The sequence below is a fragment of the Stylophora pistillata genome, chromosome 11 (genome assembly GCF_964205215.1).
Source record: "Stylophora pistillata chromosome 11, jaStyPist1.2, whole genome shotgun sequence".
Taxonomy (NCBI): Eukaryota; Metazoa; Cnidaria; class Anthozoa; order Scleractinia; family Pocilloporidae; genus Stylophora; species Stylophora pistillata.
Genome location: NC_142529.1, coordinates 19,393,917 through 19,416,867, shown reverse-complemented (window position 1 = coordinate 19,416,867; position 22,951 = coordinate 19,393,917). Strand labels below are relative to the sequence as shown.

At 39.0% G+C, this 22,951-nt stretch overlaps 2 protein-coding genes across 3 annotated transcripts in view; both read right to left on the bottom strand.

The window, feature by feature from the left end:
• Window positions 1–1,068, bottom strand: part of LOC111343837 (uncharacterized) — a 34,241-nt gene extending 33,173 nt beyond the window's left edge. The window contains exon 1 of one of the 2 annotated variants that reach the window (XM_022951028.2): window positions 940–1,068. In XM_022951028.2, the coding sequence (XP_022806763.2) occupies window positions 940–1,053 (114 nt within the window). In that variant the 5' untranslated portion in view covers window positions 1,054–1,068. The remainder of the gene's footprint in view (window positions 1–939) is intronic. The other variant, XM_088738913.1, reaches the window with a different exon arrangement.
• Window positions 1,069–1,430: 362 nt separating this feature from the next.
• On the bottom strand, window positions 1,431–21,970 carry LOC111343836 (WD repeat-containing protein 36). Its single transcript, XM_088738910.1, has 24 exons — window positions 21,777–21,970; window positions 21,616–21,643; window positions 20,452–20,552; window positions 19,781–19,895; window positions 18,583–18,715; window positions 18,309–18,363; window positions 17,053–17,185; window positions 16,009–16,184; window positions 14,980–15,100; window positions 13,969–14,034; window positions 13,446–13,526; window positions 13,074–13,216; window positions 12,339–12,453; window positions 11,741–11,823; window positions 11,199–11,281; window positions 10,986–11,094; window positions 10,352–10,431; window positions 9,830–9,937; window positions 9,165–9,268; window positions 7,946–8,115; window positions 7,655–7,774; window positions 3,717–3,807; window positions 2,748–2,935; window positions 1,431–2,246 (listed from the first exon to the last, which is right to left on the bottom strand). The coding sequence occupies exons 1-24, from the start codon at window positions 21,921–21,923 to the stop codon at window positions 2,097–2,099; spliced, it is 2,700 nt and encodes an 899-aa protein (XP_088595036.1). The 5' UTR covers window positions 21,924–21,970; the 3' UTR covers window positions 1,431–2,096.
• Between the last annotated feature and the right edge of the window lie 981 nt (window positions 21,971–22,951).

Below are 22,951 nucleotides of genomic sequence, written 5' to 3'. Positions count from 1 at the left end.
GTCCTTTTTTCTCTTTGAAAATATATGTTTCTTGTTATGTTGTTACTTATAAGTCTAAATAGTGACCCGCTGCTGAAATAACGTACTTCGCGTCTTTTTCGCAAGGAGAAAATAGAGGTCAACTTCAATGGCCTAAAAAAGGTAAGCCACATACATTTACAAATCATAATCGACATAATCTTAAAGCTTTATCCTTGAAGTTTAATTCCTCAAATTATCTATCTTGGCTCAGCAAAAGCAGCATGTCCAGGTTTAAAAGAGCTCGAGCTGTTATGACAAAAATGCAATGCGCTGTGGCGTACGAAGTTGCCGAAGTTGACTATTTTTCATTGCTCTGCCATCTAGGCGTATTTTGAACTTTTTGATCGATTTTTGGAGAAAGCAAAGCGCGATAAAATTTGTTGATATAGTCTTTTAAAAAGGTTCCTTAAAAGGGTCCTTTAGGAAAACTGAAACGAATTACGAAAGGTTTTAACCGTCGGCGGATTTTCGATTTATTATGGTCAGTGGCACTTGTTTTTGACATTGGCCTTAGTGCGTGTACAGACAAGTCTCGCTAGACGCGGAGACACGAAAATCGTTTTCAATTAAAAGAATTAAAAACCTTCTTAGGAGGCTGTTATGATGGCGCACGTATTTCCCTTGAACATACATATAGCGCGTGCGGTCGTCGCACAGCAGTACGAAATAATTTACCTCGGAGTACTTCACAGATTCTGGACATAACCGGACAACACTGTTCAATACACGTTCGGTGAATGTTCGATTCGGCTTTTGCATATGTTTTGATTCGATCGATCCTCTGAAAATCTCGGAATAAAAATTGGTCACAACAACTATTATAATTTGGCCCCCAAAAAAAGAAGTTCAAGAGGAAGAGAAACTTAGAGATTTAACATTGTAATTTTTAAGTAATAAGAGAAAGACTGTAAGAGTTACCTCAAAAGGAAAAAGATTGGCCAACCACAAGTAAAGAATGCAGATAAGATAAGACTTGTTATCCGGGTGCCGATCGGTCTTGATATGTAACATCCCGGAAAAAGTGTTATTCATATCCTATTTCATGTGTGGGAAGTAACCATGGATACCGGCTGTCAGGGTTAAACAATGATTTACCATTTAACGTTACGCTGGAAAGGGATCATGTATATACGCGCCAAGAGTTCACCTTTTCTTCTTGGAGCTATATTTGGCTGAGCAGTGTGAACAGTTAGATAAATTTGAACACAGAATTTTCAGTATCCCTTCAAATTAAAGCATTTGAATCTGAACACAGATCACTATAACCGTCTAATTAGCTGTGTGGGATTTTTTTAAGCTACGTGAAGTATGAATACCTTTTATATAACTTTTATTTCCCGGGCAAGGAGTATAACAGCGATACTTAAGCTATTTAGAGTAATTACCGCCTATTGTTCTCATAATGAAACTTTTCTATCAGTATTCTTGCATGTTTATTCATTCATTTGTAAATTTAATTATTAGCAAGGGTCTGGCCATTAATTATCCCCGGAGGGGCAAGGGTTCAGAAGATTTGGGTCATGGCACAATAAAATTTACCTGATACACCCCCTCCCTTCCCAAGGCTCTGTAGTACTCCAACGATCCCCCCTTATTGGCATTCAATTTTCTTTGGTCCCCCCTATGTTAGCGACAACAGATCCCCTCCCCCTTCGTTCCACCTGAAAACCATAATCCCCCCCTTAAAAAAACCTCCGATCCCCCGTCAGGTGACTGGTCCCCAACATAATACTCTCTAAAGTTTCTTACGAATAAATATCAAAATGGTGGTTCATTGAAAATGGAAGCAAAGGTATTTTAGCGCAAACAGTTCAACGGGTTTGCCGCTTGGTTAGCCCATGCAATGCACAGCGGCTGCCGTTAGTCAAAACTGTGTTCGAAATCTTCGCTAATTGTCATTCGGTGGTAATTGCACAGTCTGCAATTTTTGTCAAACGGAGATGAAACGGAGTGTTAGCGAAAAAATGACTCCCCTTGAGTGAACATCGTGACTTTCATCAACAAAAACCTTCATTTCTTCCAGCTGGGCACAGTGTCATAGCAGTCACCGACGGCTGGATGTTGCGTTTTGAAAGTCATATAACTGCACTTTTTAAGTAACTGACGAGGCACGAACACTGGTTTAGTAAGTCCCGGATGGTTGACCATGCTGCTTTGTGTTCTTCAAGCAAACGGGTGGCTACCTCTCCCAGCTCAGGTTCCTCGGCAATCAGTGGGCCATGAAGCTAGAGGTTACGAGATAAAACAGAATGAGCCATGTATTTTACGAGCAATTGTGGGAAAACTCCGCTCAAAATTGGGTCAACGTCGGAATGCTATTGTTAAGCTTACCCACTCACTCACTCACTCACTCATCTCGACAACATATGTGGCTTCGCCCCCTCTGGGAGGCAGTGGCCACAAAAATGTTCATCTAACACAGAAACGTTAATTTTCACTGTATTCACTTCTTATGTTCAAATGTGTGACATTATAGTCATCTCCAGCAATGAGAGACAAGGACGAGGTGATTGGAGACGCTAAGCAATCCAAAGATTGAAATATTAACCATCCTAACCAGTCCCTCTCCTTACTCTGACGATATGGAACAAAGGTTGTTGAGAAATGCGCAAGCATACTATATGATGGCCCAAAATCTTCAAACTGGGTTTTGGCACTCCCAATTGCCCCCCTCCAAAGTTGGATACTGAGAGGAGAGTTTGGATGTACATCAGAATACTACGCACCTTAAGAAAAAGACCCATGATACCTTCTGTGAACTCAAAGTCTCGCCGGGACTGTAACTGGTGCTCTAAGAACAACATGAATGCTTCAACAAGTTTGACGTCTCCACCCGCCGACGGACCAAGAGATCGAGTTTCTGCATCGATTGAGGAGGGTCCCATGGATTTGAGATGCTCTAGGAAAACTTCATCTGAGAAGAAAAAATTTTAACACTTCTGCGATTTAAAACGAAGGTTGATGCCGATTTCATTCCGACTGACTGCCTGAATCAATCGGTAAATGATCGGCTAGGGCCAAAACGTGGAAAGCATCTGTCGTGAGTTCGAGTATCACCGAACCGGAAAAAAAAAAGATATTCTCTCGCTGTACACTTCTTCAAATGGCGACCGAAATTCACATATTATTTTTAAAAGAAAAGGTAAGAATGCAGAAGAATGTCAAATAAGTGTTACTCATATTCCCTGAGAAATGACGATCGAGAATTTTCCATAGCCAAATAGTTTCCTGTGACCATGGTATTGCAAATCACACCAACCACTTAACAGTCTGCGATTTCTTTTTTCCAAATTTTCTAATAAATGAAATGTATATTACCGAATAAAGGTCATTTCTGTAGAGACAGGTACAAATTCCCTGTAAGTTTGGTCCGTTCTTCACTTCTCTGATATCTCAGATAGAAATACGAGAAGGCATGGAACGAATTTATCAATATTGGATTCAAATCCGACGAAATGTCGTGTTATCTAATCAAAACCAAGCCTGAGAACTACGAAGACCATTTTCTTACCGTGTCAACCCATCAACATAGTTTACATCTTCGCTGACCTGACCTAGATGTGTGCTCAAACAGGTCGACGACATAACAACGGCCAGAACATGGGCAGAGAAGATTTCGGAAATTTTCGAGACGCCGATTAGAAGTATCTAATTACAACCAAAACATTATCATATCATGATAGCTAGCTACTCACAATTTCCAGAGCTCGAACCCTCCTTTAAAAGCTTTTGAAATTCCGAATCTTGTTCAAGCTGTTTCATGTCCAGAATTTTAGAGTTGGCATCCTGAAAAAAGTAAAGGCAATGCAGTTTTAAATGAATTCTCGATATCTCATGCAGTAATTCTACTTTCCAATTGTTATATGATTTTTTGAGGGTAGTTGAGAGAATTTGATGTTCTACGAAGAAAACACTTGAATTGGTCTGTCTATTATTAAAACAGCAGTTTGCCAGGCGAACTTTCACATCAGTCACATCTAGTTAAACCCTATTCCAGGCTCTTAGTCGGTCAGGAGAGTAGAAAAGCGACAGGCGAGCCACAAGTAACGCAGCGGTCAAACGTTTGCACATGAGCGAACGTTGTATAACTAGGTGGCGTACTTTCGAGCTGTCAGAACTACGGTGTCTCACAGAAACAACAAACAAATGCACAAGCTGGTGTTTTGATCGCCATTTAATATTTGAGATCCCTCGGTTTTTTTTTTTTTTGTCCGTTGACCTTTCGTGACACTTACACGACAGGCCTAAGTTCCTAAATGTATCACATTAGTTGAAGCACATGGTCGTTCGCTTTAAGGAGCACAGATTGTCATCATCATCATCATCATCATCATCATGGTTTATTTAATAAAGCAGGTTGAGGGATAGGCAAGACATTACGTCCTGATGTGGACCTGCATCAACTAAACTATCAATTAATAAATACCTAATTAGTGAATAGACCGAAAACGGTATGTAAATAATGACAATTAAAGGAAATAAATATTAATAACAATATGGAGTAAATGTTAAAAGTATTTAAAGTCAACAGATTTGTAGGAAACGCTGCAGGAAGCTTTAGCAAAACTGATAGATTTCAGAATTCTCTTATTTTCCCTGAGTTTTCTCTTGAAGGAAGTTAAGTTTGAACTGTTCTTTATGTTTTCGGGAAGGAGGTTCCAGGATAGTGCAGCTCTGTGCTTAAACGAAGATCTTCCCATTTCTGTTCTTGGTCTATGAACCTTAACTTTTAGGGATTTTCTTAAGTCGTAAGGAGTCTCGGATTTCACTATTAAGTCATTTAGAGGCTCGATGCTATTTCCATGATAGATATTGTACGTAATAACTAAAAGTCTCCTGATGTAAAATGAAACAATAGAGTTCCAGTGTGGAGCGTTCATGATGTCATCACTGTGGATGCTATGGGGTAGGTTGTAAATAATTCTAGTAGCTCTTAAATGAATTCGATCAATATCATCCGTCAAGGTTGAAGAACAAGACCCCCAGACTACAATGCCATACAAAACGCTAGGGATAATAGTTTTATAATAAATGTTTTCTAAGGTTGGTATCGGTAAAAACTTTATCCGATTCAGTACTGCAACTTTGTTGCTGAATGACTTACAAACGTTCTTTATGTGCTCCTGCCATGATAGCTTGCTGTCAATTGTCACCCCAAGACATTTAGATGATGTTTTGTACTCAATAAAGCTATTACCAAAGGCCAAGCGTGGCAGGGGGCCAATAAAGTTCTGGGTAGAAATTATCAGGGCTTCAGATTTCGATTCGTTGGCGATTAATCTGTTTGATTGACACCAGGTGTACAGCTGGTCTAGTACAGACTGGAGTGTTAGGATGATATCGTCGATGTTGTTTCCAATTGTAAAAATAGTGGTATCATCGGCAAACATAAATAATTCACCACTAGTTATTGATTCTGGAAGATCGTTTACAAATATTGAAAATAATTTTGGCCCTAGTATTGAGCCTTGGGGAACTCCATGTGTGATGGTTTTGTGCTCGGACTGATATCCTGATATTTGGACAAATTGTTTACGTGCCGACATGTAATCGGTAAGCCACGAATGCAAATCGCCAGATATCCCAATTGCCTTTAGCTTCTCTAGAAGGATGGTATGGTTCACTGTGTCGAATGCTTTTCGAAAGTCAATAAAAAGCACGCCCACTTTTAGGCCCTTGTCCAGCGCATTTTTCCAGGTCTCTGTTAGGTGAAGTAAGAGGCTTTCAGTTGAATAATTTTTCCGAAAACCCCACTGTCTATGAGATAACAAGCCTTGTGTGTGCAAATGGTTGTTCAGGGTATCACTGACAACATCTTCTAAGATTTTCCCAGGGATACTGAGGAGGGAGATAGGTCTGTAGTTGTTCGCTTCTGTTGGTGAGCCTTTCTTAAATATGGGGTTAACGCGTGATAATTTCCAGCTTGAAGGGAAAGATGCGTCACATATACTTTTCCTGAAGATTGGTAAAAGACTGTGGATAACAGGGTCACCAATCATGGAGAGGACCCTGGGGGATACTTGGTCTGGACCAGTAGCCTTCTTGGGGTTAGCAGTTTTAGTCAGTTTGTTTTTTACCAGTTCCCAGCTCATGTCAGTTTTGTCCCTGGTAGGAGTGACTCTAGTGATAAAGGTGTTTATAGATGACAAGTTCAAAGGGTCAAGTTGCTTAGTGAGGTCTTTGCTGACATTCACAAAAAAGTCATTAAAATACTCTGTCTTCTCTAAATCATGGGTTATTATCTCCTCGTTGTGATCACAGATTGGACCAATGTTTTTAACTTTGTGTTTCCTCAAGACTTGGTTGAGTGTTTGCCTTTTTTTTTATCATGTTTTAGTTGTAGTCTTTGCTTGTTACCCTAAATTTCTTTCTTACTACCGCTCTCGTTTGCCTTTTATCATAGCTTTCACTGTAGTACAAGTTTGGTTGCGTTTTTAAAATATCCGTATGGTTCGAGTACAACGAGCAAGAATGACACGAGTCGAATAACTGTGCACTGTGTATTGACTTCTATACAGCGAGCGCCGCAGTCGCCGCAACAGCTGGTAAGGCACGGTGTTTCAGAATCGTATTACTTTTTCGGTAAAGCTCAAATTAGAATGGTAGATCAACAACATACCCTTACTTGAATAGGCTTTACGTATGATGCACGATCCTCGCAGTAGATAGCGCTATTTAAGCAATAGCGAAAATCAGACCTGAAAAAAATCAGGCCTGTACGGGATTCGAACCACTGACCTCTGCGATACTAGTGCAGCGCTCTACCAATTGAGCTAACAAGCCAACTGGGAGCAGGCCGTTAAGTTGATTCGTAATAAACCCGTGAAAGTGATAAATCATATACAATAAAATATATGAAGTTCATATATTTTGAACTGCGGTATTAGATATCTACTGCGAGGATCGTGCATCATACGTATCTAATACCGCAGTTCAAAATATATGAACTTCATATATTTCATTGTATCTGATTTATCACTTTCACGGGTTTATTACGAATCAACTTAACGGCCTGCTCCCAGTTGGCTTGTTAGCTCAATTGGTAGAGCGCTGCACAAGTATCGCAGAGGTCAGTGGTTCGAATCCCGTACAGGCCTGATTTTTTTCAGGTCTGATTTTCGCTATTCCTTAAATAGCGCTATCTACTGCAAGGATCGTGCATCATACGTATCTAATACCGCAGTTCAAAAAATATATGAACTTCATATATTTCATTGTATTTGATAAGGCTTTGTGTTCGAAAGTCTAGAGTTTCCCTTTTCTTTACTTTTGCTTGTTTTTTAAAGATGTCTATGAACGTGTCATTTACTTTTCGCTTATTTTTTGGGACAATGGTTGTTATTCATGTTTTCTTTTCAACTTTTGGGTGGGCAATTCGCGCGCGGGCGGCCAAAATTGATCCCCTTGCGCATGCCTGATGTTTGACCGCTGTGTTGCCACAACTAGCAATTGTGGTTGTCAGGAAAACGACTGGATAACGTTTTCTTCCATACTTTTCATAGCCTCAACTCCGTCCTCAACTTATGCGCACTCGCTCTTTTGCGAGAGCCTAGCACAGACTATTCTAAGAGTTACACACTGCATGAAAGTATCATTGGACAATATTAAAGATTACCCTATGAGAAAAACTCGCCTTTTCATCGGTTTGATCCTCTTCAGTTTGAAGGAATTTAGGCACCAGTTCCTGAGTGGTGGGCAGAAAGAATGGAGCAGCTTTGGGCGCCTTGGGTGGCTCCCGTGGTTTATTCCTTTTCTGAAAAGAAATTAGGCAATATAAAGTAGTTATTGGTTGAACATGACTTCTGTTTGAGCAACGGAAAATAGAACGTAAAGTACAACGATAGGAGAGGCACGCACGCATGCACGCACACACACACACGCACGCACGCACGCACGCACGCACACACACACACAGTCAATTGACCTTTATTAGCTCCAAGCTCGTGAGATGCCGCCATCTTGACTTTGGTAGAAGAGACAAAGTGACAAGTTCATCAGAGAGCTGGTCAGGGCTCTTATAACCAGCGGTAGTGTCAGCAGCACTAGATGCATCTCCTTCTCCTTTTGTTGTTGTCTCCTTTAAGTCGCCAAACTCTAAAACAACGTTGAAAATATTATTACGCACGTGCAGGGTTCGACACTAACGGTAGCCCACTAGCCACAGACTAGCAGAAATTCGGTTTTGGCTAGTGGTTTTCGGTTTCCACAAGCCAGTTTGGCTAGTAAACGAACTGACATTGTCGTAGCATCTAAGATGTCACCAGCCGGCTAGTAAGTTGAAAAGTTAGTGTCGAGCCCTGACGTGTAGAGGTCCACATGTATAATTGTGGTAAACTGTGCTGGTCGATGAACTAATATTTGACCGGTAGCTTTGAAATTGCGGTCCTTTGGTCAGAAATGTATTTATCATGGGTTACGTAACCCTTTCTTTGGGGTGTTGCATGGTATGTTGTTTCAATTGCTTCATTAGCGGTAGGCTATATTGTAGCTGTTGTCATTTAATGGTAGCTGTTGTCATTTATATTCATTCGCGACTTACGACCGTCCCTGCGCGCTCAAAATTAAATATCCAGTGACTAGGGTGATTCTTAATAGTTCTTTTCATAAACGTACATAGTTTAGATTGTTTTGTAGGGTGGTTTTTCTTGCTTTATTTTTTTTTTTCATTTCCGGGTTTTCATTCAGTTGATGTACCATTCTTATAAATTTCGTTGACGAAGGCATGATAAAGAGGGTCGCATACGGCTCGTGTTGACACACCCCAATTATGGTTACTTATTAAGTGATAAATGTTTCATATTCGTTTGAGCAGGGTAGCGAATTAGAGTATAAAGTAAATACTCTAGACGAAACTGACCATCTCAGATTATATAATCTTTGAAGACGAACGCATCGCGACAGAGTTCCTTTCAACCCGTTAGGCTTGAACAAAACTTCAGCATCCATTTTCGCCGTTCTTTATCATTACAACCAAATGTTGTGACGACAACCGGGCTTCATTTCAGATTGAACCCACGATTGATCTTGTTATTTTACACTCCGACGAAGGGCTAACGCTCGAAACGTCAGCTTTTGTAATCGTTACGGTGGCCAATTTACCATTTCAACTTTGTTGATATATCCAAATTATCTTGTTATTTTACCTTTGTCTGCATCTGTTCCTGTACAAGGCAGCTGTTCCAAAGTCGGCTGATAATCGGCAGGAAGAGGAACTAATGAAACTTCGTCGTACAAAGTTTTATTGCACCTGTCAAACCAAAGGAGAAGTAAGCATCGGATACCGTAAAACTTTCACATCCACCATTAAAAAGGCAATAAAAAAACCAAGAGGGTCACGCAAACGCGTCATGAAGCCTGAGGTTATCCCGCGTCACAAAGCATGAAGGGGCTGAGAGTAATACTAAACCCACCCCCGCCCCCTCCCCCTCTCCTCTCCCCACTTTGGAATGCGAGTTTATCACAGGTTACTCCCCACCAAATCGTCAAAAGTCCCATTATACCCATTTCCACTTCTGGGTTCAAATAGACGCTTTCAAAAAAACATAAAACCCAGCTATAACCCCAATCTATCGATCTCAATACGTCTCTCTTTATTGACGGCGAAAGTTTATAAATAAATGATAAATGAAAAGATAAATAAAAAAAAAGCAAAGAAGATACAAAGTTAAAATGTAAAATAAAGAAAACAACGAAAAAGCTGAGGGAGGGGAGGGTGTAGTCATTCTACACTTATGCATTTCCTTCCATTCGTGTTCGTTGAGCTAAGAAAAAGGAAGACTACTTGAGGTCTGCTTCATCACGGTCTTACCATAAATACACTCCAAGGTCGTCCACATGTGTAGTAACGAGGAAGTCTGCAATTGGTGACATTGCTAAACTGGTAACAGGTGATTCCACGAGAAAGCAGTCTATTAGCCTAACAAAAAACAGAACGCTATTTGAGCAAGGGAAATAAGTACATGCTTTTATGAAATAAGTACAAGCTTTCAGCGTCTACAATGTTCCGTTTAAAAGTGTCTCTAACATCAACCCCGATAATGGGTAAGTTCGTCATATTCACAGTTCAACTGTGCGCAGTAAAAAGCAAAGTACAACCCTAAATGCCCGTGATGTACGATACAGTTTCGCGAGGAACTCTAATTTGGGCTTATCTACATGAACATTTTAACGCCAAAAGAAGAAAAAAAGATCGCGTTAACTACTGAACTCTATTGATTTCTACCAATGATAATTTCAGTGGAGATCGGTCTATTGTTCGGTTACTTTTTAGCATGCCTGTTTCGTTTTTCTGTTGACTTGATATGTCTACTTCAGGCACTAAGTTCTTTACCTAGCAGCTGGTAGACTCCAGGTTCTCACGCTAGAGTCCATTGCCGACGTAATCAACCAACGGCAGTCTGGGCTAAAGGACTGAAATTCAAAATGGGATTATTATTAGCGGCAAAAATTCTGTATAAGAAGGCCAATGATGGACTCTGTTTAGAACACAGGGAATTCCTTCTTGATCACTCGAACCAACTCATTAATGCCGAAAAATCTAATCCCGTGGAGTTGTATGTGGGTGAGTGCAAATTCATTAAAAACAAGGGAGCCAAGAGGAAGGGAAAAGGACTCCAGACCTGGGAACTAAAGAGAACTGAGTAGACTGGGTCAGAAAAGAAACTTTCTTATTTTTTTGGATTCGTCATTTTCTATGTGTGCCAATCTTACCCATCCTTGACCATCCCCGACGATCCTTGATTTTTTATTTTCACCTTAATTTCTTGTTGTTTGTCTTCCCAAGCAGATCACTGTTTCAAACGTTCCCTTCCATTTTAAAGTACTCAAAGTTTACTCAAATAATCGTGGCGAAACTCCTTCAAAACACGGATGGTACTCAACCAGAAGGAACTTTAAGATTTCAAAGAACACCAAATATTTTCGAAAGCGCTTTATAGAAGATGCAGGCCTGAGGCTTCACTTACCATGTCAGTAATTCTGTTGGTATGACCTTGAAATATTCTCACAACTCTTTTCATATCCACATCAACAACGTGGATTTCGAAGTCTTCAAAAGCAACGGCCAGCAAAGAACTGCGAAAAAAGGAAAAAAACTGTTATTAAATAACGCGCTGCGATATGTGAAACTAGCGATATAAATCAACCAGCTAACTATAATATTACTGTATCACCCTTACCTGTCTCGATGTAGTAAAATCTGAGTGATTGGTGACTCAAATGTCATTTTCTGAAGAAGATTCCGAGCTTTAAAATTCCAAAACTGCAAGAAGAAAGGAACAATGTGACAACCGCGCTTACAATCAATTACCTTTCGTCCTCAACAACGACCCGTTGCACGACGCGTTAGGATATGACACGACGTGGTCTATATCACTGATCCTGGCAGAACTTAAAGCGCTTGTCACAAATGAACCTGGTGTGCGACCCTCGACTCGATAACCAGCCGCTGAACTGGAGATACACCCGCGCTCCTTCTCCGAAGATTTTCTTTTCAAGAGGAACGAAGACTGGAAGCTAGAATCGCCCGATGCCGAGTCTAAATATGAGCTGCATATTAACAAGTTTAAGGTAGCTCAGTTGGTTGAACATTCTCCGTCAAAATCAGAACTGTTTGGGGTTCGAATCCCAATTAAGGAGTCACTTTAATCTCTGTTCCACGCTTTATACAAAATTTTAACATCTCTGTTACAAGCTTGGAGAAAGAAAGCTGCCCAGTTACCTTTAACTTGCAATCGGCTCCTGCAGTCATCACTTGTTGATTGATGTTGTCAATAGCCACGCCCCTCACTTGACCATTGTGCGCTGAAAAGCAAAGGTTAAAAATTTATTATCATTCATTGAGCTTAGCAGAATGGCAGGGCAACGCAGTAATACAGTTTTCTCATCAGTGTCTTTCCAAGGTCGATCTAGGGCTCTAAATCCTCCTGTCCATCCCCCCCCTCCCCCAATGGGATGCAAGTCAATCGCAGGTCATCCCCTACCCCACCTCCCCTGACTAGCATTGCGTAAGGCTTCCTTGACAGATTGCCGTTGCCCATACATATATATCCTTGGCCCCGGCTGTTCGAAGGATGGATAACGCTATCCGCTGAATAACTTACTATCAGGTACATAGCGTAGTACGATTTGTTATCCACTCTATGAACAACTAGGCTCTGGATGCAGAGAGGCACTCTAGAGATAGTCACGGTCTTCCTCAAGAACACTGCACATTGACTCGGCCAGGTCTCGAACCCAGACCCCTCGATCCAGTGCGCGAACCTTTGGACCGCCGCTTCTTCTGCTACATGACGAATAAGAGTTGTATTAAAACAAACCTTTTGGTTCCCCAAGGGATCCCCTATGAATTCCCGACTGAACGTTAAACATATTCACATAGCCATGGGCGTCTCCGATGATGGCAAAGTTCCCACAAGAACTCATAGCTGTGGTCTGTGGATAACAAAGTTTGTAAGGGACACAGTGTTGGCACAATGTACTCTATTGCTGTTTACAAGCTTTATAAAACACGCAGATCGAAGTGAAAATCCTAATTGACAAAAAACGCAGCGATGGAAAACCGACGAAAGAGCTATGTCGCAACTCAATATTTGAGTTGCGGATAAAAAAAAAAGATTTAAAAATACTGTTGTTAACCTCAGGATGCAGTAACGTCCGATACAAATTATACCATGTACTCCATTGTTGTTTACAAGCTTTATAAAACACGAAGATCAGAGTAAAAATCCGTATTGACAAAAAACGCAACAATGGAAAACCGACGAAAGAGCTACGTGGCAAATCAAGTTAAGCTGCGAGGAAAAAGATCTACTAGCACTGCTTCAAGATGCAGTCACTCCCGATACAATTCTCCAAGTTTCAAATCAAGACCGCTGGTATTCTTCATATGATCTGGTCGACTAGTCTCGTCTCAACTTCTAAAACATTGCTCTCATCCGATTAGCCTGAGCTGGTTCTCAACTGCCGTTGGCGCATTTCGTACACGTGTTTAGTAACGCCGCGATCCACAATCATATCAGTGACATCAACGGACAAAACATTAAGGTACAAACCATGATGGGTCCTGCATTTTCCCCAGCACGCGATTTCAGGTGATGTTTTCCGATGCACTTTCTCTGAAAGCTCCATGTCCTGGCTTCTTTATGTCCCTGGTGACAAGTGACAATGTTGTCCCACGCACTCTCGCGAGAAATCTCTTAAAACGAAATCAAGGATAAACTCGTTCAGCATCTTTTTATAATAGTGATCCACTTGCATTTGCACTCTGAACACATCATTCCAAGCCACACTGTGACAAAAACTGCTAATATACACACACCAACTCGTCCACATTGCGAAGAGGGCCTACTTAGAGTAAAAAAAAAAATCCGAGTATTTTGTACTGGAGCGTGCCTGTAAATTTCCTAGAACGAACAGCAACTAACCAGAGGAGAAGTCCACGACGGGTGCTAATTTCAAATCTTCTACATGCACTCCACGATTCTTGGACTTCTTTGTTAACGAGCCTGTAGAAAAGAAGCAAAGATAGGGAGTTAACTCTTTTACTCCAAAATTCTGATTGGTAAACTAAGAAGATCTCACCACCGTTCGTTGGATTAGTGTCAGGCACTTGCATCGATATAAACCTTCTTCCTAAAAGTGTTTCGTGTTTCGTATATTACCTCGGCATTTGGCAAGTTTCTGTCTCGTCGCATCTTTGGATTTCTTTTTCTCGTCATATTTGTTAGTATATTTTTCTAAAAAAATTCGCTTTTCCGTTTCTTAAGAATTTACTGATTCTTCAGGAGCATTTTAAAAGAGTTAGTAAATCAAATACTAAGTAAGCAATAGCTGGTGTTTTTAGACAAAGAGCTGAAGGACAGAGTTGTCGTAAGGGAACATGGGTAAGTTAGGTGAAGGTGATTGACTTCTCAGCCATGATGTACGCTCAAATGCTAACTTACTTACCTTGAGAAAATTCACAGCTTCGTTCGTCTTTTATTACAGAAATAAACCTCAAGCTTCTATCCAGCCCTTGAAGATAATTTGCACAGAGCAAGTTAGGTGGTTTTATTTTTTCAAAATACTAATATATAGATTTAGCCAAGCCTAAAAGCGGAGCTCCCAAGTTCGTAATGTCAATGATAACATAAATGATATGCATTTGCCCAGACTCGCCTGAGACACCCCTCCCTTCGTTTTGATAGTCTCCCCTACCCTACCCGTGCAATCTGAAGGCACGTACGTACGTACGGACCCTCGGTCAGTCACGTGACAATCAAATGAAAAGAGGTTGACCACATTCCATGGGTATGGGGCTCTGACCCACGCGCGCTTCGCGCGCGTGGGAGCCCCGCTTTGATTGGTGCAAACGTAATAGTTACTATATCTTTAGAGCCACAATACAAATATTCAAATCCTTCTATTACAGAAACAGAAAGCACTTTTAACATCAGCCGTGGCTCGTTTCTCAAAGGTCCCGGTAACTTGACAGGCCCGTAAAGCTGTTCTGTTTTCACTCAAGATCGGGGTTTCAAACGTTTTAAGAATTATACAATAAAACTAGCAGCTAATGAAACAAAATGGACTGGTGAGGTTGCCAGAACGTACTTCTCTAATCTTTAACTTTTGATTTTCAAAACATGGCTTCGCGCCCGTTAAGTTACCGGGACTTTCGAGAAAAGGGCCCCGGGTGGGTCATGGTCGTAATGCCTTTAAGCTAACTGAGGGTGAGCCACCAACCAACCAATCGTTGATTTAGTTTTGTAGCTGTGCAGACAGTTTTACGTGCATATGTCATTTTCGTCTGACGCGAAAAAGTGTAAAACCTCTGAAAAAGTAGGCCCTAATATACTGTTTATTGTAAGAGTACTCATGACCATTACGCATAATTCACATTTTATGGTTTAGCTTCAGTTGCAGTGCATCTTTCAACCTCCCAGGAGTTATCAAATAATGCAATAACACTATTTGTAATACCTGCACTGAGGATGTTAAATCCATTATTTCCATAGAAGCGAATCTTTGTTGGAGGAGCACTATGACTTGAACGAGACCTCAAAAGTCGACCACTCCCATCTAGTTGATCAAATATCCAAATCTGCTAAAACATGGCAAAATCAAAAAAAGGCAGGAAAAATTGTTCTTCACACTATGGGTGTCCAGACCTAAAGTCCACCACAGCAGAGGGTCACTGGATAATGCTGCTTCTACATTTAATGAAGAAGCCCCATAAAAAGCTATGTAAAATCGGATTATTACTTTCTTACTTTATCAATTAACCCGTGAGGAGGATCTCTTTAACATCAGACACAAGGAAGGATGTTAAACAGCTTTTATCAGACAAAAATTCAGACAATAACTCCTGTATCCATGTTCACAAAAATAGTATTAATTTTGTACCTTGAAAATCTAGGACAATTTTCTCTTTGGATATCATTCACAGACACTCCATTTAGAATTTGATTCTAAGACCCGTTCTGAATTTGGAGTTACTTTCATTGGTAGAAAGTCGGTGTACACAATTAATAGACCTTGAAGTATGAATAAGAAACCCAAATTCTTAAATTACCATTCTGCATTGCTATCCTCCATACTTGTCTTTGAGTGTCATATCTGGATTTGTAATATACTGTAGTCTAATTTACTTACAATTTAATTAGGACTATAAAGCCTGGTTCACGCTTGTGAAATAAGCAGAAGCATAAGCACAAGAAAAAGTAACATTTTTTTTTCTTGTGCTTATGTTATACTTATTTCACAAGTGGGAACTGGTGTAAAATTAACACAAGCCTGAGCACCATCTTGTTTCTCCACCAATGTGACTAGCACTGCTCACACGCAAGTCACCAGTGCAAAAATCCTTGAGCTTATGCTTGTGCTTATCTCACAAATGTGAACCAAGCTTAAGTTTTGATTGCCTTGAATTAATTTCCAAAGACAGTATGACATTTTAGATAAATTGTCGCATCCCTCTGTACCTAAGTATTAAGAATAATAACATCATACCTTTAAAGAGTTATCAGGACCACTTGTAACCAAAAGAGGTTGTGAGGAAAGAAATCTTATGCCACAGACAGAACCTTTATGTACATCACGTAATGTGCTGCTGAGGCGGCGCTTTTCCAAGTCCCATAATGCAATGTGGCCTTCTGTGCTAGCAGATGCCATGACAGGGTTTCCATCTATAGAAAAATAATCAATCATATTTGGGTTGTAATGCCATTAGACTGCACTACATTTAATTTTGATTAATTAACTCTGTTTTCTAATGGTTTGGATGGCAGTAGTTTTGAAAAGGTTCATTGTGGAACATTGTGACTGGTGTTTCAAAAATGAAGGGTGTAATTTTTTAAAGACACAGTGGTGCTGCGTCGGTGGAGGAGTATAACAAAGTGATTTTAGCTTTTATTGCCTCCACTTTGAAATTACTGGTGGTCCCTGTAATCTGATTGGCTCTAATTGGTGCGATTTATTCCCAAATCGCACCATTTTTTGCTCTAAGTCAAATCATTTTACGCTTGACTGAGTTTTTGTCACATGACGTCAAAATCTTTCTGTTTTACACAAAAAATAAGATGTAAAAGTGTTTTAGGTTCCGCTTTTTATTAAAAACTGGCTTAGTACTGTATCAGTAAAATACTTGAATTGACCAAGTCCTGTATTTGGGCGATTTCAAAATGGATGTAATAAAGTGGTAATTGAACCTCATGTCGTGCAATTTTGGTCTGAAATCATACTTGTGATTTCAAATCAAACTCCCGCTGCGCGCTCGTTCGATTTTGAAATCACGTGTATGATTTCAGCCCAAATTGCATTCCACTTAGTTCAATTTCCATTATTTACCACCTGAGTTGATAATTTAAACTAGCTACCATGAGGAGTTTCAAGGCTGACCCTTTGAGCATGAGCCCTTAGTCAGAGTGATGTCTCCCAAAGCTCTCTTTTCTTTTTGTCAAACACTTCTCACCCACAATTACCAAGAGGAAGGGAATGGAATGGAGGCAAGGGGAAAGAAGAACGTTTGGGCAAATGGTATCACCAGCCTCATACCTGTTCTGAATGTCAAACCAATGACTGGACCCCACTCCTGATGAAAACTCATAACTGTTTCATCAAATTTGAGATTATGCAGGAATATTTTTCCACTCTGCAAGCCAACACCTACCACATCAACTGCAGGAGCCTGGTGAAAGCAAAATGAAAAAAAAAAAAAAAAATTAACATGAAAGTGTTGCTCATCATTGCACATACTGTACATACAACTCAAAAAAATTATTGGACTCTTGATCCAAAGTTGAGCATTCAGTTCATTTGTTTTCTATACTTTGTACACATGTGCAAAAATACCTTGTACCATTTTGGACCCCAAGTTCAAAGTTAAGCAGCTGGTTCCTATTCTCAGAACATTTTTGCCTAGTCAACATACATGTATACTTTAGACAATCATCTGCAAAAGACTTAAAGACTAAAAAAGCTTTATTGCTGAATGCAAGTTCTGAGTCATTCTTCTCTGTTCTGGCTGTCAAGAATTTCTCTCTTCCATAGATGAGAGCTCCATGATTTATGAATTTATGATTTTTTTTCATAATTTTAAGTGTTATTCCATTTTTAACTTGTAATTAGTTGATTAAATCAGGGCCACAAGTTTATTAGCCTGTGGCTATTACATGCTACCCTGTATAAATAAAGTCTTTATTACTATTATTATAATCTCATCTAGCTGATAAGTTTGTATATTCTAATAACATGAATACTGAGTATATGTGCTGTTATTGTAAAGAGAATTTAAAAAAAGTTCATTCCTCATAGGTCTTAGTGGAAGGAGGCAGCCAATGAGTAATCAGTGCCTACTCTGGGATTTACAGCATTTTTAAATTCATCTTGACATGCTTAACTATTCATTTTTCCTTCTTAAATCCTTCTTGGCATGCTCAACTATTCATGTTTTTCTGCGCATGTCTTGGTCATTAACTTCCAGCTACTTCAATGCTAATGTTAATGCCTTTTGAAAACCATGTCTCTACCTGAGTTGAAAGCAGCTCTTACATGTAAATGTGTATGCAGGTGTAGAAGAAAACAGTAAGCTCATCACTTGTACTACAAGATGGGAGAATTCAGGGGAAAGGGATGTTTTGGGGGAGGAAGAGTTGAAGAGAAGTTCTTTTAAAAGTGTGACAGAGAGTGATGAGCAACCACCTACAGAGAGGATTTGGACAAAAAGGGATTCTGTACTGTGATGTTCAGTCAGTTATTTGTCAAAAATACTTTTTTCAGATAATGCTGTTTAAAAAATATATACATCTTACTTGTTCAACAGCTGTTATAGGCTCTGACCATCCAGAAAATGTATATATAAGTTTGCTGTGCAAAAAAGCATATATTATAATTAATTAAAAAATAAAAAAAAACAAGTAATACATGTACTTGATAAGCAGAAATGAGAGAATTTGCAAAGGTGAAAGCAGCCAGCTAAAGATGTTAGACCAGCTGACAGTTTTGACTGGTTATTAGCATTTGTTGACAGCTCTACCCACCTTGCCTGAACTGAGGTTTCACAGTTTGCAGAGTAATATCACTTACTTTGTTTTTATATTCCACAGCTGCATCTGGCCTTGCTTACTGCACAATATGATCTTATTTAGATATGTACTGGGATGCATCAAACAAGTGATGTGGAAGTTTTCAGCATTAAACTTCATCTCAAGGTACAATTCTAGAAAAATAGAGTTTGAAAGATGTAATCAAAGCAGGAGAAACTAAGAGTATTTTTTGGGCAAAAATAAATCAATTTACTTCTCATGAACACTAAGTCATCTCACATCCAAATTCATTAACCCTTTAAATCCCAAGATTTGATTGTTAATTCTCCCTGAAGCTGCTACACATGTTCCTGTAAATTAATAAAGGCTGATAGTTTCTAAAGAAACTATTTGGGGCTGCGTCGCTGGGGGTAATGAAATAATCTGGATATATCAACAAAGTTGAAATGGTAAATTGGCCACTGTAACGATTACAAAAGCTGACATTTCGAGCGTTAGCCCTTCGTTGGAGCCATTCAACTTTGGAACGTCAGAACCATTTCAACTTTGTTGATATATCCAAATTATTCCTGTAAATTAGTTTTGAGAATTTGGTGTTAGATCAAAATAACAACTTCCACCTGATAAGTTTGAGTATTCTTGTTACCTATTTAATAATAATAATAATAATAATAATAATAATAATAATTTTATTTATATAGCGCTAAAATCCACTAACTGTCCAAAGCGCTGTTACCCACCCAACCCACCTCAGGGGAGGACATCCATCACACAGTAATCTCGTGCGTGGGAAATTAACGTCTCCTGCCCCTAACCCTGCAGGAGACGGGACCTCCATTTATTCGTCCCTATCCGAGAAGACTAGAATATCTAACCAATTCTTGATGTTAAAGAAAGGAAGCATATTCTTCTCAGTTAATTTTAAGACCCTGAGTGTTGGTCCGGCCGGTATTGAACTCTCGACCTCCCGCACAGCAGTCCGGCGCTATCCCAATTGAGCTAACCATTTGGTGGATAATGTATGGATATTACAGGGAGAAGTTACATATTAATCACTTCTGGGAATTGAAGGGTTTATTGCAATCCTTTCCTTACCTTTTCTTCAAATTCAGTTACCCTTGAATAATTTCAATACCTATAAACTGATTTAATCTTGTTCATAGTATTTCTGAATCAATTCTTAAAATATCATCATATACCTGAAAGTTGATTTGGCTTAAAATGTTCAATTCACATACCTGTTGTTTCAATAACCCATATTCGCACTGTACTTTCTTCATCAACAGAAATCAAATTTGAACCAAATGAGAGGACAAAGTGAATGTTACTCTTGTGTCCCTCAAACACTGCGACCTACACCGAAAAAAAGGAAATACCAAAAAAAAAAAACAATCCATCAACCAATAAAACATCTACTGGTCAGGCTATAAGCCACTGAGTGCGACTATTTACTTTCCTCACATAGTTTGATTTCATGATCAACTCAGTGGCATTCTTGTTTGTAGAAGGGAGCTTGTCATATCTTCTTCCTATGCAATTCATGTGTTGTAGTTTATTATACCCAGAAGTGTGTACATGTTTGGTGACCTGTTATTAGAATTCCTCACATGGTTTGATTTCATGATCAACTCAGTGGCATTCTTGTTTGTAGAAGGGAGCTTTGGTTCAGTAAGTGCCTGCACTTAAGAAATCCTTGGAATGACAACAAAGAGGTGAAAATTTGCCGTGATGGACAGGTAACTGGCCCTTAAAATATTGTTCGGGAGTGAGATGAATTCTCTGTGGGGTTGGCAGTTAAGAAGTTTAAATAATATTTTTATTTTACCTCAATTGGCAACTAAAATCAAGAGTTTTGATTGGCTCAGCCACTGAGGTGTGTGAGGTATTACACAATGGTTAAAAAACAAACCTGTTTTCCTCTTTTCCAGGAAATCAGCTGATTTCCAGATGCTGTAATCACCAAGTCTCCATGTGATGATAAACATGATATTTCACCAGATTTAAGCAGACCTATATATTAAGGGAAGAGATAAATGAATGACATTAGATTTTGTTAGACATTTAAGAATAAACACTAGCGAGAAAAAAACACAATGTTTCAATGACTCCATGTCATCATTCTCAAGTGAGAAGAGAATAAAAATGAATAGTTAATTTATACCGTACGAAAGTGGCAAACGTAAAAAGTTTAAAATATTTAAAATATTTAAATAAATATTTGCGCGTGTTGAGTTCATAAATGTAAACTATTAAATAAATAGTTTTGCACGTATGGAATCCGATTATTTGTTCAAAGAGGGCTTCATCTTCTTTATGAAAAGCATTTCATGAACTAAACAGTCCAGTTTCCCGGTGCACTTTTTAAGTACGTTGAAATGCTTGGTCAGGTCGCTGATGGTTTGTAGGCCGTGGACGTTCTTTAGATGTTTGCCGATGGCCGAATTACGGTTCTCATTAATACGTTGATGTAAATGCCGGCTGGTGTACCCGAAGTACTCTGCATCACACAGATCACATTTATAATTATATACAACGCATTGTTGGCTAACTATAGGAGGTTTAGGCTCACGTACTCTGAGATCTTCACAGATTTTGCGACTCTTGAACACGGGATGAAGGGTGTGATCGATTTTGTTGCTTAGATCTGATAATTGCCTTTTCACTGCGTCAGCTGACTTTTGATCTTTAAAAGGCAAAACCACTCAGTGAACAGCATTTTCAAGAGATAAACGTGTTTACATTCTGCAGCAATCATTAACTCAGTCACTTGCTTTAGCTTGTGGAAAGTTTAAAATAGCATTTCCCTTTGTAAATAATAACACTTCTTTCATGATACATTTGGAAACTTCTTTGATAACGATTCGTCTTTGATGAGTCTTGTTCGACAGAAGGTGCTCACGAGTACGTGTACAAATGTAGCGAGAGATCTCACAAATTACGCGCGAACGTAGACTCTACGGAACTGGACTTTTGACACTACTTTGTAGTAATCGACGATCGGAAATGGCACGGTATTCTAAAGTTTAAGATCTCATTTTATTCCTTTTATAAACTTTAACCTCGTTAAACTTACCAACAAAGAGAAGATTTAACTTTGCACACTGTAAGGTAAAGCAGATGAAAAATGTCAAGGTGGTTGAAGTAGAAAGTTACATGTACAGGTAGTTACAACTTTGTTTACCGTGATAAAGTCACTTGGGATTCGTCAAAAATCAGGCTAAAAGGGGTACTTACACTATACACATGAAAGGCTGACCCAACAGAAGTGGTCACAAGAGTTTCTGTTCCTTGTGTCTGTAAAGTCAATGGGACATGATTTGCCACAAATCCAAGAGCTCGAAATGGAGAAAACAATTGACTTCCAACCAACGGAGCCGCCATGTTGAAATGCTCCACGTGCGAAAGACCGCTGACTAACTGCTGAGTTATTTTTCCAAGGAAAAATTCACAGGAACTCTGGAGTATAGGAACTGAGAATAAAGGAATCGTGTACGTATTTCTCGCACAAGTTTCTTTTTTACTTTAGTTTTATACCCCAGGGAACAAATCGTCCGAGTTTATTCAAATTTTTTTTTTAATTTTCAACTGCCTGAACATAATTTCTTGAAATACATAAGGCAATTCCAAGTTTCTGAGAATGAATAGCAAAATAAAAACTACTATTACTGATTTACATTCGGTTTCTTCATTCAGAATTTGTGTCTTCGGTTTTTTTAAATTTCATATATGACTGATTAATAGAAAAATCTTACTCAAAAATCTGCTGGTTTTCGAAAAATTTTATAGGATTTTATGTACCATTTCCTTTTTTATCTTTGAGAACGTTTTTTTTTTTTTTGCTCTGGAGGAGTTGGTTTCGAAGGCAGTTTTGGCACACAACACCGATCAGCTTTTTTTCCTTCTCATAACATGAAATTAAAACCAAACTTCATTGGGCCAATACGAACACAAAATGGAAAAAGATGTCTCTTAACAGATATCCTTCACAGATTTCTATATAAAGGGAATCTCTGAATGAAGAAACTTAAACATGACTTTGTTTCACTTCGGCAAAATTCCAGATTACAAATAGGAAGCTGTTCTGTAATTTGTTAATTGTCTTTGATTATCACATTTGCAAGGAAAACAATGAACTTTATACATGGAACAATTTTTTTCCTCTTTTTACATTCCTTCTGCCTTTTTAAACTGTCAGGTAAACGCTTTGGATTCTGGCCAAGATGAAATAGTTGAGATGGTTAAATCACTTTCCAAGAGTATCCTACAAAAAAACAAAATAAAAAAAACAAACAAACAAATACTATCCTAAGAAATTTATTTTCCTCAGATTTATTTTTTCTTTCTAAAGCATTCTAAGTTCACAATGCACCATTTTCTTGCTAATATTTATTGAGAGCTTTCACGAAATA